At 50.0% G+C, this 17,499-nt stretch overlaps 6 protein-coding genes across 7 annotated transcripts; 1 reads left to right on the forward strand and 5 right to left on the reverse strand.

Annotated features, from left to right (window-relative positions):
- Nucleotides 1-140: 140 nt before the first annotated feature.
- Nucleotides 141-2,360, reverse strand: LOC9656117 (pentatricopeptide repeat-containing protein At5g46580, chloroplastic). Its single transcript, XM_002977534.2, has one exon. It carries the CDS (start codon nucleotides 2,298-2,300, stop codon nucleotides 225-227), a length of 2,076 nt encoding a protein of 691 aa, XP_002977580.2. The 5' UTR covers nucleotides 2,301-2,360; the 3' UTR covers nucleotides 141-224.
- Nucleotides 2,361-4,309: 1,949 nt separating this feature from the next.
- Nucleotides 4,310-5,676, reverse strand: LOC9656118 (transcription factor MYB8). Its single transcript, XM_002977535.2, has 3 exons — nucleotides 5,372-5,676; nucleotides 5,164-5,293; nucleotides 4,310-5,100 (listed from the first exon to the last, which is right to left on the reverse strand). Exons 1-3 carry the CDS (start codon nucleotides 5,511-5,513, stop codon nucleotides 4,386-4,388), a joined length of 987 nt encoding a protein of 328 aa, XP_002977581.2. The 5' UTR covers nucleotides 5,514-5,676; the 3' UTR covers nucleotides 4,310-4,385.
- A 687-nt stretch (nucleotides 5,677-6,363) lies between these two features.
- On the reverse strand, nucleotides 6,364-8,966 carry LOC9656119 (probable receptor-like protein kinase At1g11050). 2 transcript variants are annotated; one of them, XM_002977536.2, is made up of 2 exons: nucleotides 8,878-8,966; nucleotides 6,364-8,824 (listed from the first exon to the last, which is right to left on the reverse strand). In XM_002977536.2, the coding sequence occupies exon 2, from the start codon at nucleotides 8,775-8,777 to the stop codon at nucleotides 6,843-6,845; it is 1,935 nt and encodes a 644-aa protein (XP_002977582.1). In that variant the 5' UTR covers nucleotides 8,778-8,824; nucleotides 8,878-8,966; the 3' UTR covers nucleotides 6,364-6,842. The 2 variants fall into 2 exon arrangements, with proteins under 2 accessions (XP_002977582.1, XP_024538110.1); XM_024682342.1 differs by lacking the exon at nucleotides 8,878-8,966 and having other exon boundaries at nucleotides 6,364-8,692; nucleotides 8,750-8,794.
- Nucleotides 8,855-11,650, reverse strand: LOC9656120 (zinc transporter 5). Its single transcript, XM_002977537.2, has 2 exons — nucleotides 9,045-11,650; nucleotides 8,855-8,983 (listed from the first exon to the last, which is right to left on the reverse strand). The coding sequence occupies exon 1, from the start codon at nucleotides 11,540-11,542 to the stop codon at nucleotides 9,065-9,067; it is 2,478 nt and encodes an 825-aa protein (XP_002977583.2). The 5' UTR covers nucleotides 11,543-11,650; the 3' UTR covers nucleotides 8,855-8,983; nucleotides 9,045-9,064.
- A 10-nt stretch (nucleotides 11,651-11,660) lies between these two features.
- LOC9656121 (golgin subfamily A member 3) lies at nucleotides 11,661-14,606 on the forward strand. The gene is made up of 17 exons (XM_024682343.1): nucleotides 11,661-11,855; nucleotides 12,092-12,310; nucleotides 12,367-12,462; nucleotides 12,520-12,572; nucleotides 12,625-12,721; nucleotides 12,774-12,847; nucleotides 12,907-12,985; nucleotides 13,035-13,148; nucleotides 13,201-13,277; nucleotides 13,326-13,392; nucleotides 13,446-13,511; nucleotides 13,564-13,671; nucleotides 13,720-13,850; nucleotides 13,906-13,972; nucleotides 14,021-14,122; nucleotides 14,174-14,244; nucleotides 14,304-14,606. Exons 1-17 carry the CDS (start codon nucleotides 11,706-11,708, stop codon nucleotides 14,527-14,529), a joined length of 1,797 nt encoding a protein of 598 aa, XP_024538111.1. The 5' UTR covers nucleotides 11,661-11,705; the 3' UTR covers nucleotides 14,530-14,606.
- LOC112348934 (pentatricopeptide repeat-containing protein At4g02750-like) lies at nucleotides 14,537-17,020 on the reverse strand. Its single transcript, XM_024682341.1, has one exon. It carries the CDS (start codon nucleotides 16,704-16,706, stop codon nucleotides 14,610-14,612), a length of 2,097 nt encoding a protein of 698 aa, XP_024538109.1. The 5' UTR covers nucleotides 16,707-17,020; the 3' UTR covers nucleotides 14,537-14,609.
- Between the last annotated feature and the right edge of the window lie 479 nt (nucleotides 17,021-17,499).

Here is a 17,499-nt window from a genome sequence, read left to right on the forward strand (position 1 = left end):
TCCAACAGTTCGCATTGGGATCTGAGAACGCTGGATCCTTTCACCGCTCCAATTCAAATCCCTCTTGCGTGTATCTCATCCTTCTCCTTCTTTGCGGATCGGAGAAGCCAGAAAAAGCTAGTTGTCAAGGATCTATGACGAACTATAAACTCTCGCCTTTTGCTGTAACCTCTGAGAATAATACCAATCCACGATCGCTTCTCTTCGAGTTTGAGTCGATCGTTTCAGTTTTTTAGCTCGGGCTTTCGACTTTGGAGCCATGCCTTGGCTGCTTCTCCGCTAGCAATGAAGTATCCCCCTGGACGACGGTTCTCCTCGAACGGAGAATCCATGCCTTTCAACACTCCCCCCACGAACTCGCTCAGGCTGACGCTGTTGGTCGCTTCTTTCGCTCTTCCAGTCCCGGTTTCCACCATGACATCCTCCGGGAACTCGTCGCCATTCTCCGCCGCAGTGGCTAAGCTCTCGATCCAAGCCTCCAGCGCGCACTCGGCACCAGCGAACGAGAGAGTTCTCAAGTTGAGTTGCCACAACGACGGTAAGGTGGTGTGGAGCCCGTGATACAAACCAGCCGAGACTCCGCTGGAAAGTATCGCTCGAGCAGCGTTTCTGGATCCCAGAACGCAGCAAAAGTCTATCACCGCGTTGCACATCGGCCTCCTTGACGGAGCCGTGATCTCCCGCAGCAAAAACTCGGTGGTCTCGGAAGCGATGTCATCAAAGTCATCGTCTTCTTTGGCTAGAACTAGCAGCCGGGACAAAAGCTCGTGGAGCCGGGGCTTGATCTTCTTCACGCACTCGAGGACGCCGAGCCGGGTTTCGTCACTTATCTGCGACGAAGAGGCGCACGAGACGAGCATCCCGCTCATCCTCTCGTTCACAGAGCAGCCATTCGCGACCATCTCGTCAAAGATCCCGGGTATGCGATCGAAGTCCCCGGCCTGCTTGGAGGCCTTGATGAGCATCGTGTAGAAGGCCGCCTTTGGAAACACGGCCAAGTTCTTGAGCTTGTCAAACATGGCCCGGACCTCTGCCACCATGCCTTTGGTCGCGTAGACATTCATCAAAATCCCATAAGTCATATGATCCGGCCACTGCTTCTCCATCTCCATCTCTGCGATCAAGCTCTCAGCCCTCTGGATGTTGCCGCTTTCCACACACGACTTGAGCAGCGTGTTGTAGACGAGGACGTCGAGCTTCCATTTCTTCTGCTTGATGGTGTCGTAGACGTCCAGGGCCTTGTCGAGCGCGCCAACTTTGGTGTACATGTCGATGAGGATGCTGAGAGTTATCTCCGACGGCTCCAGGCCATAGGTCGCCATCTCGTCAAACATCCCTTTGGCGAGCGTGACTTTCCCAGCTCGTCCTAGCGTTCCAATCAGAGTGTTGAAGAGAACCACGTTTGGCTTGATCTCGGCTTGTTCCATGTCTCGGAAGAGCCTCAAGATCGCCTGGTAATCCCCGACTCTCGAGTAGACGTTCGCGATCACACCAAACGAGACTAAGTCGGGCTTCCAGTTGTTCTTTCGCATTGTCTGGTAGAGATCCATGGCCTCGGCCGTTCTTCCGGCCTTCCCGTAGAGGTCGATCATGGCACTGTACGTAACTCCGTCGAAAGAAACTCCGGTTTCACGAAGCCGGTGGAACCAGGCTATGGCGTCCTCGGCTCGGTCGCAGCGCTTGGAACAGCTGACAAAGATGCTGAAAGTGTAGTTGTCCGGCATGATCCTCTCCTCGAGCATCTCCTTGAGAAGTACTTCCGACAAGCTCCACTGTTCTCCGTCGCGTAGCAGCTTGAGCATCATGTTGTATGCGAAGACAGTGATCTCGCAAACGTCACGCCGGGACCTCGCCCACCGGAAGAAGTCGAGCGCCTCCTTCCAGTCTCGCATCCCACCCAAGACCGCCACCACGGTCCTGGAAGGAAGATGGCCCCCGCTCCACGACTCTAGAGCCGTGGCCAGATCTTTTCCACTCGAGATACCATTTCGTATTGCCTGGAGAACAGCGTCTGCTCGGCCTATGTCCGGAGTCCACTTTGTGGAGCCGGGATTTTTCCTGGTGTCCCCTCGAAAGTCACTGCTCCTCGACTGTTGATGATACCAAGTCTTGGCAGATGGAGCCTCGGATTTCTTGGGGAAGTTTTCTCCTTCCACGACTGGTGCTGCATTGCTGCTGCTGCTGCTGCCGCCCTCGTCTACACTCCCCTGCGAGCTACTAGCGAGAATTCTAGGGCTCTTGGAAGCAATGGGCGAGAATGCAGCGGCGGCGGCGATAGGCGTGTAGAGCACCCAAGCCATTTGGATGGCGCGATCGCTTCGAGCTCTGCGTGGAATCAAAACTCACCGCGCGCGCCTCCATGCATTTCCGGGAGCCCTAAAACTTAAAATCGTTTTTACATTCAGTTTACCGGGTGGCATTGTTCCATTATTATATAGCTTTCCACAACGATGACTCATTTGGACGACTTTGACTTTTGATTTTTCTTTCGAGGGGATAAGCATGAAATCAAACTTGTTACTCAAAATTTTGAAAAGCAGAATTCCACGCTTAAGGGCCCCTTTCAACTCTCGGAAATGAGCCTCTCCGAAACTTCTAAGTCGGTTGGTGGGCAGAGTTATTAATTCTAACGAGAGGAAAAAAAAACGCCAACCATAAACTATGTGACTATGGCATTTAAAAAGCGGGTTTTTAGCAGGAGGAAAAAGCTCCAGAATGCTCTATGGTACGAAATGCCAAAGTTGGTGACCAAAATTCACAGTATTATTAACACAAGCATTGTGAATATGGTGGAAGGCACTTTCAGGCTCCCCAGCACATATGACAAGGTTCTTTGGCTGTGAGCTTGAGGCACAATCTAGTTTCAACGACAAAACCAGCACTTCTATTGTAGACAAAATGATAAATCTTAAGTGTGCACTGCATGTGGATCTCCTCATCAGCAAGGTGATGAAGAAGTTTTATACTCAGAGCGACAGCGTTGGGAAAGACAAGAGGGTTGCCAAAGTGTTTTTAAGGAGCCAAAGCAGCAAGAACAGAAACTGACAGAGATGATGATCATATTGAATGACAGACTGATGAATCTCCAGAAGAGTGTCTGAGAGAGCAACTTACTGTAGCTGCACATTTATGATTCTTCCTTGATTCGTAATGCTGACCTTCTAGATGTTCATTTGCAAGCCTAGTGACATTTGTATGTTGCTGAACGACTACACAATTGAACTTGATTCTGGAGGAAAAATCTTACGTCACAAAGCTCAAGTTTCTCATGCTCCATCTCCTTGCTTTCCAGGATATAATCAGCCAACCTCAAGCCACATTATTCCATTCCACCAAGCTCCACCGTTTATTCCTGGGCCACCTTCAAGTCATATTTCCCCAATTTCTCACATTCCATTTGCTAGTTCACCACTATTTCATTTTCCGCCTTCTTGTCCTCTTGGCACCTGGTGGCCCTTTCCTGGTTCTCATTTCAGGCCAAAAGAACATTGTAAATCTGCTTACCGCGGAGAGTATTGTCGATGAGTTTATCCATTTCTTGTCTTCGTCTACAGCCGTTTGATCAGGTTGAGAATCCGAACACGACTATATCAATAATTTTATACTCGTCTCTCGAAACATGGACCTATGCCCCATTCAAGTCCAAGAGGAAAAGTCGCTGCTTCCCTCCGTGTAGTCACTGTGCCGTAACTCTTTCAAAGCTAATCAAACTATTGTTCCGTCTCCAGAAGAAATAAAACTGTGTGACCTGGTCCGATGAAGCTTCAACTTCAGTGCAACAGTGGATCAGCTGTGCCAAAACCAAACAGCATCCTGCTTGCAAGAAACAAGGTACAGAGCTATTTGCCCTTTCCTTCTTTTCGCTTTGTCGTGGAGCATGCAAGATCAACGCAGGAGAACAAAAATCTAGATTGGAGGGTTGGCGATTTTCGTACATTTGTGCTTGCCTTTTCAAGGAAGACAAGAGAAAGCGATTTTGTTATGTATCGTGTTTTCAAAAGCAGCAGCAGTGCCCCCATTGAACAACAACTTGCATAATCTCGGCCCCAGAAAAATCCTGGAACGATATTATCTAGCACGGTTTCTAACTTAGAGGCGTTCACTTAGCCCAGGAGCTACCATTCCCAAGTGATCTGGAGAGGAAACAATCTTGACCGCCATCGAAGTTTGTGGTCTCATGCCTCCAGCTGGTCGCTTATGTCAATATATATGGCAAAATGTGGCGTCATTAAAACGAAAGGGATGTAGTCTTGGCGGACTGGACTTTTAGCACTTCTTCCAGGTCAGCATGTGACACGATCTCTACGTAGTGGAGAAGAAAAAGTGGAAAAGACCGGGATCGAACTCTAAGTTTGATCATGCTCTCGAGAGTTTTTCTCCTAAGATCACTGTAAGTAGCCCAGAACATCGAGCAAGCCCTCTGATTCCAGCAAGGGCACCTCTAGAAAGTCTAGGCTAAGCAGGGCTTGATCTTGCATCAGCGCGCTCATCCCGTCGTCATCGCTGCTGTCCAAGGCGTTGAGATTGTCACTGTTGTTGCTGATGTTGTTACTGTTCAAGTCCTCGTCCGCTGCGAAGCCATAGCTCTCATGGCCCAAGTCTTCTTGGCGCTGATTATAGCGTTCTAGATTGTGAGCAAGATCGATATAACTCATTGACATGAACTTTGGATCATCTTGTTGTTGTTGTTGTTGATGATGGTGATGTTGTTGGAGCTGATCATGGTCAACTTGAACGGATCCGGGCTCTTGCAGATCCGCATTCACGACCTCGATGCTCCAGGAAGTGTGGGCACCAATGCCGGGCTTGATCGAGAGACTGCTAGTAGATGATGCCTCGGAGTTGAGGCTGCAATCAGTTTCGGGCGACGGGAAGGCGGAGAAGGACGAGGTGAAAGATGTGTTGCGGCTGAAGAAGCTGGTGTGTGTGTTCTTGTGTGTTGCAGGCGATTTGATTGTCGACGAATTATAGTGGAGTAGTGGCTTGTGGTTCTTGGGGTCGATCCCCATGCCCAAGAGCCTCTTGCTCAGGTGGAAGTTCCAGTAGTTTTTAATCTCGTTGTCGCTCCGGCCGGGAACTCGACCAGCAATGATGGACCATCTACAAACGAATTCGATCATTGGTCAGACAAGAACTTGATGATTGATCAAGCTTTGTTTATACCTGTTGCCAAGAAGAGAGTGCAGCCTGATGATGAGATCTGTCTCGTCCTCGGAGAATTTGCCTCGCTTGATATCCGGCCTCAAATAATTGAGCCATCTCAACCGGCAGCTCTTGCCGCATCTCAGCAATCCTATCGAAAGACAAAAGTTAAGTACTTTGGAATTGGATAGAACAGAAATCTCAGAAGTTCTTTTTGCGTTTGATTTACCAGCTGCTTTGGGGACTTTCCTCCAGTTGCCTTTGTCGCCCTGGCGCTTGATATACTCCGTGAGGAGCGCGTCCTCCTCGGGCGTCCATGGCCCCCTGTTGAAATACGCATTGCTGCAGCAAGTGCAAGGCCCTCTTCCCATATCGATCCCCTCGCTCGATCTTTTGGATCCAATTCGCAGATCTAGTGCGACTTTCTTTCCTTCACCTGATGATCTTGGCTAGATGCTTCTCTCCAGACATAGTAATGTCTTCTCGAGCTTATAGTACAAAGGATTCATACAAGACACATGAAGAGATCTTTAAGGACACTACGGGGGAGAGAAACAGGGTTCGCCTTTGAATGCACTTATACCCGGAGCTTGCACCCTCGTGGGAAACTGCCGACTCCCCAGCATCCTGGAAGTGACACTCATGGAAATTGCCCGGCTCGTGCCTATACGACCCGGCTTCAATACAAATTCTAGGTTGTCGGTATTTTTTAATCCACGTGTCGCAGGGTGGCATGGCATCAAATTGGAGCATCAATCAGGCAGCAATACATGGCTCACTCTTCTCGAGAGGAAGAAGAAGATCTTTCGCTTGGGAGCTTGTCATTGAAGCATAAAAAGGGAAGACTCGATTTATTTTACACGTCAAAGTCGCGATTGCCGGTGGTCATGAGACGTTTAGGGGCTGTAACAGAGGTTTGCCCGGTCAGTGTTGGCATGCTCTTTGTCCTTATGACCAGATTTTTCTCGCAATTTTCCCATCACGTGGACACGAGGAAAACTTGACGGAAATTGATAATTTAGGTAATTGACAAATCGACAAAAAGAGAAGCGAATTCAAAAAGGATCGAGTGGAATATTCTGTTCTTGGCGGGCGTTTTTGTTTTCTATCACTACTTTGTAGACGCACTTGGACGTTTGCTAAATGCAATTTTTTCTTCCCCTAGCACGGCTCGTCAAAGATTCCAAGATTCCAGAAATTGACCGAGCGCCCAAACACGAGTTTATGAACATTTTGTGCCAGGATGATGACGTGTCAAAATACACCTCCGAACGACGTAACACCACCCGATTCTTCTTTCTCGGCTCGAATTGGCCGTGAGGTTGTGCGCGGACGCACAGATCAATCAGGTTTTCTCGCCTTTGATCGAGCATGGATTAGCTGCCGATCAAGAATTCTGGCTGTCGCCTGTTAGGCGGTAGAGAGCGCGCAGTGCTAAGCCTTGAATCTCTCCTCTCTAATAGAGACCTCTATCCTCCTTTTGTGCCCGATCATGGGCCTTGGAAATACAATTGGATGTGTCGGGAGCTGCAAATCCGTGGCAGTGACAGAGGGAGTGTTGCCACGATCCACCCGAGAAGTTAAACGCACTTTCAATCCAGTGGCAACTACCTTGCTTGCCAAGTCCCCAGTTTTCGGAAGGTATATTCTAACACGTCATCGTCCTACGTGGTCCCACGTGGCACAGGATGATACCGCCGTCACCATCCGGCCGTGGCGTACCTGGGCCGATCTGGGAGCGAGCTAGGCAGCTCCATATCTCCCTGGAGCATCGCGAGCGCGTGGCCAATCCCGATCCTCACGCCCACCAGCGGGTGAGCGCACAGCAGCGCCACCACCACGAACCTCTCCATGACGCTCCACGGCCCCGCGTTTCTCACCCTCTCGTCCACCACCTCGATGCTCTGGCCGCGCCGGACCAGCTCCCACGCCCAGTCCGCTACGTGAACCTGTTCGTCCCTGGCGCTGGCAACTTCTCCCTCCAGTTTTTCTCGCGAGCTTCTCGCCTCGGGTGCGTGAAACATCGGCCTTCGCCCGCTGAGCAGCAGCAGCATCACCATCCCGAACCCGTAAACGTCCGACTTTGGCGTCAGGTGGCCGTAGAGAGCGTACTCCGGTGCCACGAAGAATGGCGTCCCGGCCACCGAGGTGGCGCTTTTCCGTGGTGGTGTGTCTGCTGGGGCCGGGACTCCGGCCGCTGGTACCGCTTTCACCAGGCCAAAGTCGGCCAGCCGCGCGTTGAGGCCCGAGTCGAGTAGGATGTTGCTCGGTTTTATGTCCCGGTGGATGACCCCTGGCTGCAGCTCGTTGTGGAGGTAATTGATCGCGATGGCAATGTCCACGGCGACCTTCCTTCGCAGCGGCCACGACAAGAACCTGCTGCCAAAGAGCGCGTTGTCGAGGTTGCCGTTTGGCATGTAGTCGTAGACGACCATGATCCTGCTCTGCTGGTTCAGGAGTAGCCCCTGCTTCGCGTCGGAGATCGCACAGCCCCGCAGCTGCACCAGCGTTTTGTGCTTAAAGCTGTTGACGAGTTTCATCTGCTCCAGGAATTTCTTCTCGTCGTCGTCGTAAAAGTCGTGCAGGCAGCTCTGTTTCATGACCTTGACGGCAACCTCACCTCGTCTCCGGAGAACACCCCTGTATACTCGGCCAGAGGCTCCCTCCCCGACCAACTTACTGTGCGAGAAATTGTTGGTAGCCGCTTTCAGATCCTTCGCCTTGAAAACCACCAGCCCGGTATTTGGCAAAAGGTTTGCGAGCTTCAAACCGTTGCTGGCGGTGTAGGTTGGTCCGAGCTCTGATAAAAGAACGTCCTCCATTGCCCTGTTCTTGGTGTACAACTTCCAAATGATGCCACCTATAACGATCAGGAAAACCACGCTTGCTCCAGTAAGCACCACCGGCAAGACTATTCTCAAACTGCGGCTTGAAGAGCCGCCTGTGGCAAGCGTGCCGGCGATGTTTATCCCCAGCAAGCACTCCACTGTCGAAGGTTCCGATGGACCTCGATCGTTTATCACCCCTGCTGCGTAAAGGACTGTGAAGTACAGGCACTCCAGTCGACCCGGAGAAATGCTGTTCAGCGTCCTCACCACCTCTTCCGCATCGGCTACGCAGCTCTGGCAAGCAGCACCACTGGATAAATCCCCACGGCACGAAATGTCCATGGGAGTCTGTCCCACTACTCTGTCCCAGTCGGCCGTCGTGGTTATCCCAGCACAGAGATCCGGACTTTGAATGAAGCGCGATGGACTTTCATATGGGACTGGGAAGCAGGTGCTCACGAAGTTCTGCTGCACATTGTTTATCGTAAGGTTGGATTGGAAGTCGGCTAAGCAGGCAGTTGCGGTGGCGTTGTCCCTGAACTCAAATCCACCTGTAGTCTTGAGATTCTCGGCTAGAGCGATACCCAATGAGTTGAGCAGAGCGGAGCAGCAGACGGTCACGTTGGTCTGGAGGTTGGTCTGATCGCACGAACGCAGAGTCGACGGGAATTTGCTGAGATAGTCGAATCCCACGGGGCAAGAGGCCTGAGCTGCAGCAGCAGCTATAAACATCGTCGCTGTCACCATAACTAAGGCCGCTACTGGTTGAAAGAACTTACATGCTCGACGATCCCTTCTCAACGCCATCACCAGGCAAACACAGAAGCAAGAATATGCTTGTATATGCTCGCTGCCTAGTTGAATAGAGAGGTGAGAAAGACGTATCCAAGGGAACAAAATAGCTCACCAAGTTTGAATAAAAAAACTCGGTTTGCGTAAATTACAAACAAAACTCCACGAGCTTTTGGTGATTCGCCATCCAAACACGAAAGCGACGCTCCACAGTGCGCGTCCTGCCAAGAAAGCAGAAAGTAGATTGAGTTCACGTTTCAAAATGATCGTTTTGGAACTCACCAAATTGTCGCCTCTGTGCCTCAGATAGATTCGACTTGGACCGTCAAATCTGTGATCCCAGCTTTGTTGAGCAGCCGTGCAACTTTGTCTCGAACTCCATTTTTGTCAGCCGTGTAAGCGTGCAAGTGCAAGCTTCCTACGATTTCGCTGTTTGTGCAGCTCCACACGTGCATCCGCTCGAATCCAGCAACACCTTCGACGTGCCGGATCCGCTCCAGCGCCTCGTGCAGCCGTTTCTCAACCGATCTGGGTGTTCTTTGCAGCAAGATCTCCGCGGAGTTAGTCAGCAACGGGACCGCGGAGACGATGATCATGGCCGAGATGAAAATGGAGCACGCTGGATCCGTGAGCATCCATCCCTTGTACTGTATCAAGACGGTAGAGATCACCACCCCGACGCTGCCCAGTGTGTCCGCTAGGACGTGCAAGAAAATCCCCCGCATGTTGTGATCAATGTGGTGGTGGTGATGGTGGTGATGATGGTCATGCTCGTTCTCGTGCTGCTCGTCCTCCTCTTTGCGATGGTCATGCTGGTGATGACCGTCGAGGTGATTGTGGACGTGGTTCGCTTGGTGGCGATGGTGGTGGTGGTGGTGGCTGCAAGTTTCTTCATGTCTGCTTTGATCTGGAGTCTCACTGCCCGGAGAGTGTTGCTTATGCCCGTCTTCGTGGTTGTGGTCATCGTGCGAATGATGGCTAGAATGGTGCTCGTGACCCGTGTCAGTCGAGTGTTGGTGTTCCTGATGATGTTCTTGAGAAGAATCCAAATGATGATAATGGTGCTCCTCCTCCACCTCGAGTTTGATGCTCAACTCTCTGCTCAGCTTTTTCTGACTGTGTCCATGATCACATTGATGCTGCCCGTGAGAATGGGGATGATGTGCGTGGTGGTGCTCGTCGTGAAAGAAAACGAGCCCCACGAGGTTCACGAGCAATCCTCCAACAGAAACCAGCAACAGCTTCTCCGTAGAAATCTCTGGAGGGTCCAGAATTCGTTCGATGGACTCGAGCACTATAAGGGAGCCGACCAGCACCAGCAGCACGGCGTTCGCGTAGCCCGACAGAACTTCGAAACGGCCATACCCGTAGCCGAAGACTGCGTTTGGCTGAAGCTTGGAAATGTACGAGGCATACAGCCCGATGCCCAGTGCTGCGCAGTCGAAGAGCATATGACAGGCGTCGGAGACGAGTCCCAAACTGTTGCTCATAAAACCCGAGACGAATTCCACCACCATAAAAGTCGCGTTCATGGCCAGGAAAAACGCGATCTTCCTCGACTTTCGATCAGCTGCAATGTACCGAAGCGGGCCCTTGACGAAAGACTCCGAGGCCTCCTTTTCTGCGATGGAATCCCACGTAAAAGAGGGGCTGGTCCCAGAGGATTCCCGCACAGCAAAGAAGAAGATGGCCGAGCATGCGAGGAATCCCAGCGGAGAAATATCCAGCCCGAACACAAGCTCCAGTAGACACGCGCAGGAAAAGGTGATGAACAAGTGCCTGGAAGTCCCTGCCGGCATTTGCAGCCTGTCCTCGAAGTAAAAGTCTCCCATGATCGATCGAGCAAGTCCGAGAACCAGCATGCTACCCGCCGGCCACAAAGCGGAAGCGTGTGCCACGAAGAAACTCTCGAGCTGGAGGAGTGCCAGAGGAAGAATGAGCAGCGTAGCGCAGATGCTAGACAGGCCATGAACACGTTTCTTGGTGATCATCCGGAGGGACGTCCGGGTTGACACGAGTTGGACGACGTAGCTCAGCAAGCCGGATAAGATTGGTATCCAAACTGGCCTGTTTCCACAGCTTGATCGGGACGTCTCTGCCGCTGCCACCTTTCCACTGCTTGGCGGCATCAAAATCCTCAGCCTGTCCTTGATCGCCAAAGGCGAGCACGATTCCACTGTCCAGCCTTGTGATAGTAGAACAAGCCCGAGAACTGTGAGCAAAACACCACGTAGTGTTTTTCTCTTTGCGTTCTTCCCGAGAACCAATCTGCCTAGCACGGACCCCGCATAGTGACCAAGAATCGCTATCAGCGGCCCACACGATCGCACCGCTTCCAGCTTGAGGAAGACCGAGAGTGCGAGGAGCAATCCATTGGCAGCGAGAAGAATCCACTGCGACGTAGCTATGGACGAGCGTCGCAGGGTCCGCGCTTGCTTCTCTTGGAGGAGCGCGAAGCTGATGGAGGAGGCGAGCAAGACGAGGAATGTGAAGATCACGGTGGTGGAGGGCGACGAGGACGAAGAATGCGCTGAGAGCCACGAGTGAGCGACGTAGAGAGGCAGAGTGTGGAAGACGAGTAGCAAGAACCAGGCGGGGGCTTCCGGCGGCCTAGGGCGGGGGCGAGGCGTGGGAGAAGGCGATGGAAACGACGATGGAGGGAATGGCGATGGGGAGGGCGAGAACACCGAATGGCTGAAGGACACAGATCGAGTAGCGCGCGGAGGTACCTTGAGAGGCGCCACTGGAGGACGATCCTGTTGGCGCTGAGGCTCCTCCATGGCGAAATCCCTGGATCAAGACCGAAATATCAATGATCTTGGCGCTGCGTAATCGAGATCGCGCGCTCAGGAGGCCGCATTGGAGGGATCCGGTGCCATACTCCCTCCCCTGTCGCAAGACTAGGGTTAGGGTTTATGCTGGGTCAACAAGGCGAGCGAGGGAATGTCGTGGCTTAGATCTGCGCTAAGCAAGGCCGCGGACAAGGCCGCGGAGGTAGGGAGCAAGAACAATCTCAGTCGCACCGTGAAGAGCTATGCTGGCGCTGTCTATCATCAAGCAGCTGGGAGCGCAAAGATCGTCCAGGATAAATTGGTATGCCTCGATTCCTCGCGCTCTGCTAGGCAGCATTTTTTTCATTCTCTAGCGCTAGAGATTCTTGGCGTCATAGACTTGCAGCGATGGATCCTTGCGAAGAATTTGGAGCTAGTCGTCGAGCTTGCGTGTAAGTTTTCTTGCATAGGAAGAAAGAAGCTGTAACGAGTAGAGATATGCACTAAAAATCAGTGAGTTTTTTTTTGAGTTGTGACTCACATTTTTCCTTTTTCCAGTCTGGGAGAAATCTAAACAGCTTCAAGGATGCTGTCAAGCGCCTCAACGAAGTCTCTCTCCATGCAAGAGGTGCCGAGAGGCTTCAGGCACTTGGGAGATGGCTTGCTGCACTCAAAGAAATCGACAGAGAGACTAAAAGGACGGGAAACTCGAATCCAGCGTCTCCGAGAAATTCAGAGAGCGAAGAAATGGCAACGTCGCCAAGGAAGCCTTACATGGTGAGGGATTTGATTCACTCTTTTGTTTTTGCTTGTTCTTATTGTATTCAATCTAGGCACTGTTTTACGACATGGAGAGTGGAGGCGAGCCAATGAATTTTCGCGACGTCTTTTTGCAAAGTCGTGCTCTTGAGCACATTATTACTTCGCTGGTATGGCTCTATTCAAGTTGCTACCTTTTCATGTATGTTATTGACATGTCTTTTCAGATTCTTGAAGCTCCCCTGGACGAAGAAATTGGAGTTTTAGTCGAGATTTTCGGGTAAGCAGCTTTTATTTTGTAGTTTTGTTTATACTTAATTATTCGGGTGCAGCCTGTGTCTAGCGGGAGGACAGGAGTTGCACAACGCGTTCATAAGCAGCATTCAAGATTTGGCGAAAGCGTTCTCAACACTTTCAGAAGAAGTTGAAGTTCGGTGCTTGTGTATACTCTTTTTGGTTCTTAATGCTAAATTTTTTACAGATAAGGAGATCAGATTTGCTCGAACTCGCACAAACAGCTGTCACTGGTTTGAAACTGAGCACGGAGGCAGAAAAGTTGATTGTTTGACTTCTTGCTTTTTATTCTGTTCTAAAGTATGAGCTCTTTGCTGTAGGCTGGACGTGGAAATGTTCTTTTTAGAGCAGAAGATGTCCGACAAACAAGGTGTGCCTTTGTCCAAAGACAGTAACGAGGTTTGCCGAGAGTTCTTATACTTACGGCTTCTTAGACTAGATTTTATAGGATGCCAACATAACCGAAGAAGTACTTGAATATGGAGCTCGTGTGAGACACTACTTACGGAGGAAAGAAGAACTCTTGCGAGCAGGAGATACTGCAAAAAGCAGAACAGAGAAAGTCTGAAGCTTTTACATATCTGCAATGAAACATTATGGTGCCACTGGTGCAGGTTCAGAAGCTTAAGGAAGTTACGGAGGGTCTGACGAGCTCAATAAGTGGAATAGAGCAAAAAATTTCGGAGAACAGGTAACTGGTATCAGTTATCTCTGCGATGCTTATGTGTGCCATGCACAGGCAACAAAAGGAGAAGGCTATCAAATACAGAGACTCTAAAGCTTCTGAAGTTGTAGAAACTGAAAAGGTCAGTAAGGCATGGCATAGTAGCATGGTTTGATTTTTCAATCTCTCTTATAGGCACTGTCTTCAGAAATTCAAGCCCTCCATAAGAGAAAAGAGCAATTGGAGGCTGAGTTGAAGGAGGTGAGTCTTCTACTTCAAAAAAGAACTGCCTAATATATGTTTGACATACAAGGTGAATAGCGCTTTGTCTTCTGCAACCGCCCGACATATCAACACGCAGGAAGAAAAAGCTCAGTTTGACGAAGCAAGCAGTAATATTGTGGCGCATCTGTCCATACAGGTCCAGAGCAATTGTATCTGTTTCATTGTATGACTTTCATTTTTCTAGGAAGAAGAGTTAACGAAGTCTATAGCTGCGCGGAGGGCTGAAGCAGGTGTAGCCAGCACTTGGCTAGGATTTTTGGAAGACACCTGGCTTCTCCAGTCAGCTTGTCTTGAAGAAAAGACCAAAGCTATCCAGTGAGTGGGACTAATGCAAGTATAAGCTTATAAGTTTACTTACATTATTGTGCAGGCACGATTCGCAAGAAGCAAAGCTACAGTTTCTATCGATTGCGTCAATGAATCTTTCTTACCATCAGGTTTAGTTTACAGATCTGTGTATTTTCTAAGCTCACTTTCGAATGCAGGAGGAGATAAAGCTTTTGCTAAAGAGTCTAAAACTTATCAGCAGTGAAGACAACGAGACAGACTCTACCATCAGGCAGAGATTCTTGGAAACTGAAAATCAGGTAGCTTAATAAGTTGACATTTCTACCTGCATTTGTAATTTACTTGCACAGGTGATTCGTGTTCTGAAACTCATGGAGAGTTTGTCGGACGAAGTCAAAACTTTTGAAATAAAAGAAGACGGGTAATGTGCATTGGCGGAGTTTCTTTACATTCCTTCTAACTAGCACTATCCACTGGCAGGGACGAAGTAGAGAAAAAACTCCTGAAGTGTATCGGAGCCATCGATTCCTTCAAGACAGAACTCAGAGGACTGAAGCGACCAGAGCTAGAAACCGGAAAAGTTAATAGTCCAGTTTCTACAAGCCCAGAGGTGCGTGACGAAGAATCGAAAGCCGAGCCGGACGGTCAAGAGGCCGAGGCAACAGACGGCTGGGAGCTGGACACTCTAGAAGAAGCGTCCACCTGAGAGTACGTCCTTGTAAATAATTGTTCTTCACGATTCACGCGTGTAAATAGCTTCACAGTTTCCCGAGCACGGGAGAATCTTCAGACGTTTAAAGTGTTGGAGAGAAGAACGTAAGAACCGGAGCTATCCTCCTCCTGGGAGTGCCGGAGGACTTGGCCGGCAATCCGATCGCCATGCTTCGAGTTTCTATGAAGATTACACGCACCGAGGAGAGATGTCCAGGGAACGCTGTTTGCTGCAAACGGCATGGTGGTGATGAGCTCCTCGGCTTCTTCCAGCCTTCCGGAGCGAGCCAGCAGATCGACCAGGCAGTGGTAGTGCTCGGCAGTGGCCGTAAGTCCGTGATCCGAGACCATCGACATGAAATACTCCCAGGCACAGCTTAGCAGTCCTGCATGGCCGCACGCCGAGAGAATGCTCGTGAAAGTCACGTCCACAGGCAAGACTCCTTCCAGTGACATGAGCTGAAACACTTGTAGAGCTTTTTCTTTGAAGCCGTTTTGCGCGTAGGCCGCCACCATTCCACTCCAAGTCACCACTGTCTTGCAAGGGATCTCGTCGAAGACCAGCCTCGCGGTGCGCAAGCTGCCACACTTTCCATACATGTTGACAATGGCGCTCAGCACGAAAGTGTCGGATCTTACGTGATGGCTGCTCCGGACGATGGAGTGGATCATCCGGGCCTCCGTGATCGTCGCAAGAACAGTGCAAGCATCGATCGCGCTGACGAAAGTTCCTTTGTCCGGACGAAGGCCCTCAAGATCCATGGCAGCGAACAACGAGATTGCCTGTTTGCATTGCTTGCCGTGGACTAGAGCGTGGATCATCGTCCCCCAAGAGATGGAGTTCTTCTTTGGCATCGTCTCAAACAGGTGTCTTGCGGCGTCCCCTTGGCCACAGTGGGAATATCCCGCCAGCATCGCGTTCCACGACGCAGTGTCTCTTTTGGGGATGCTCTCGAACAAGGCCACCGCATCTTCCAGCTGCCCGTTCTCGGCATATGCTGTTAACATAGCGTTCCAGGAGACCACATTGCGCTCTGGCATCTTTTCAAATATTTCCTTGCACTTTGCAATATTCCTTGCCTCCGAATATGCCACTAAAAGCGTCGTCCAGGAGAACACATCCGGTTGTACCATGGAATCAAAAACAGACTGGGCTTTATCAAGATGCCCATTGTCGGCATATGCTTTGATCATAGTGTTCCACGTTACTGCGCTCCGACGTGGCATTTGGTCAAACACATTTTTGGCATCAGTTAACCTTCCGGACTGCCCGTATGCAACGATTATAGCTGTCCAAGAAACAATGTTCTTGAAAGGATTCTCAGCAAAGAGTGTCTCGGCTTTCTCAAATTCCCCATTCTGGGCATAAGCACAAATTATCGTCGACCAAGATACCCCATCCCTTTGCGGCATTCGATCGAAGAACTCCTTTGCCAGATCGAGCTCATCATTCTGAATGCACGCTTGGATCATGCTGTTCCACGACACAACATCTCTCCGCGGCATCTCCTCGAAGGCAGAGATCGCATCGTAGAGGCGGGAGCACTGGGCAAATGCCGCGATCATCGTGTTCCAAGACACGACATTCTTGCTTGGCATTCGATCAAACAGCGCCTCCGCCTCCGCGATATGCTCGTTTTGGGCATACCCGGCGATCATCGCGTTCCAAGCCACAGTGTCGGGAAAGCGCAGGGAATCAAACATCTCTCTCGCTTTTTGCAATTGCCCTCTTTGGGTATATCCAGAGATCACAATTGTCCACGAGATACAGTCGGGATTGGGCATCTTTTCTAGAACTTTGATTGCCTCGGCGAGCTCTCCATTGTTGACGTGAGCTTGGATCATGGAGTTCCAGGCGACTGTGTTGCGGTCGGGCATTCTCTCGAATAACTCTCTCGCCTCTTGGATTCTCCCATTGCGGGTAAATGCCGCGAACATGATGTTCCAGGAGAACTGGTTTGGGAGATCGATTCCTCGAAACACACTGCATGCTTCATCGATGCTGCCGCACTTCCCATACATTTCAATCAGCAAATTGCTCAGAAACCTGTTGTATCTTTGCTCGCTTTCGAGGATCTCCTTGTGGACTCGCCTGCCTTTGCGCAAATCCCTCTCATGGCAGCAAGTTTTGATGAGAGAAGCATAGAGTTTTGGATCCGTGGAGACATTCATATGGTTTAAGGCATATTGATTTTACTTGAACAAAAATCTATTGCCCGGCCTTCGTTCTAAGGAAACAAACAGACAAACGTACTTAGTGTTTTTTGACCGCCCTTGTTATTCACGAGCACGTCCTCTACGCACACATCGATCGAGGCCCAGAAAGTTGCAGGCTACGACATCCCAAAGAATCCAATGCTGTTTGTGAATGTCTTGCTTCGCTCAATCACGCCCGCTCTGATTTGCCAGCTACATAGAGACGCTACAGTTATGCAACAAAGAAAGGGGAATGTTGTTCTACGTCAATTGCGCTGCAAGAACCGAGCCGAAAATGTCGCAGATGGATATTTCTAGTACGTAATTAAAAAAAAAAACATCTTATATAGTTCACCAAGCACAAGTGATCAAAGCGCAAAAAGAGCAACATACTTTACTGAAAGGTAAACACGGGTAAAACAATGGACCGCATAGCCGGTGTATAGCTAGAATTGTACCACACAAGTAGGAAATTGAATAGATGAAGTAATATAACTTCTTACCAGTAGTAGAATTTGTGGTGGCCCTGCTGCATTCAGCTACTAGCCACAACAGGGTAGCAATTAGTAAAATAAATATTCTCCTCATATTTCTAGATTATATATTGGGTGGGTTGTTGCAATGTTTTATAGAATAAGAAGCTGAGTTGTAAAGAGTCTAAAGAGCTTATTTACTTTAAATATTAATTTTTTATTTTTCAAGTTCTTGACACTTTACAGATAGTCATGAATTGTGCTATTAGTGGCAAACAAATGTTGATCATCTTTGA

This window comes from Selaginella moellendorffii, unplaced genomic scaffold, assembly GCF_000143415.4.
Source record: "Selaginella moellendorffii unplaced genomic scaffold, v1.0 SELMOscaffold_34, whole genome shotgun sequence".
Lineage (NCBI taxonomy): Eukaryota > Viridiplantae > Streptophyta > Lycopodiopsida > Selaginellales > Selaginellaceae > Selaginella > Selaginella moellendorffii.

What these genes read in the sequence shown, in the direction of transcription:
- LOC9656117 (XM_002977534.2), bottom strand. Translation starts at nt 2,300, where the DNA reads ATGGCTTGGGTGCTCTACACGCCTATCGCCGCCGCCGCTGCATTCTCG.
- LOC9656118 (XM_002977535.2), bottom strand. Translation starts at nt 5,513, where the DNA reads ATGGGAAGAGGGCCTTGCACTTGCTGCAGCAATGCGTATTTCAACAGG. An exon ending in GAAAGTCCCCAAAGCAGCTG is followed by an intron (nt 5,294 to 5,371) that starts GTAAATCAAACG and finishes GTCTTTCGATAG; the next exon opens with GATTGCTGAGATGCGGCAAG. An exon ending in CACTCTCTTCTTGGCAACAG is followed by an intron (nt 5,101 to 5,163) that starts GTATAAACAAAG and finishes ATTCGTTTGTAG; the next exon opens with ATGGTCCATCATTGCTGGTC.
- LOC9656119 (XM_002977536.2), bottom strand. Translation starts at nt 8,777, where the DNA reads ATGGCGTTGAGAAGGGATCGTCGAGCATGTAAGTTCTTTCAACCAGTA.
- LOC9656120 (XM_002977537.2), bottom strand. Translation starts at nt 11,542, where the DNA reads ATGGAGGAGCCTCAGCGCCAACAGGATCGTCCTCCAGTGGCGCCTCTC.
- LOC9656121 (XM_024682343.1), top strand. Translation starts at nt 11,706, where the DNA reads ATGTCGTGGCTTAGATCTGCGCTAAGCAAGGCCGCGGACAAGGCCGCG. An exon ending in CGCCAAGGAAGCCTTACATG is followed by an intron (nt 12,311 to 12,366) that starts GTGAGGGATTTG and finishes TATTCAATCTAG; the next exon opens with GCACTGTTTTACGACATGGA. An exon ending in TCTTGGAAACTGAAAATCAG is followed by an intron (nt 14,123 to 14,173) that starts GTAGCTTAATAA and finishes TTACTTGCACAG; the next exon opens with GTGATTCGTGTTCTGAAACT.
- LOC112348934 (XM_024682341.1), bottom strand. Translation starts at nt 16,706, where the DNA reads ATGAATGTCTCCACGGATCCAAAACTCTATGCTTCTCTCATCAAAACT.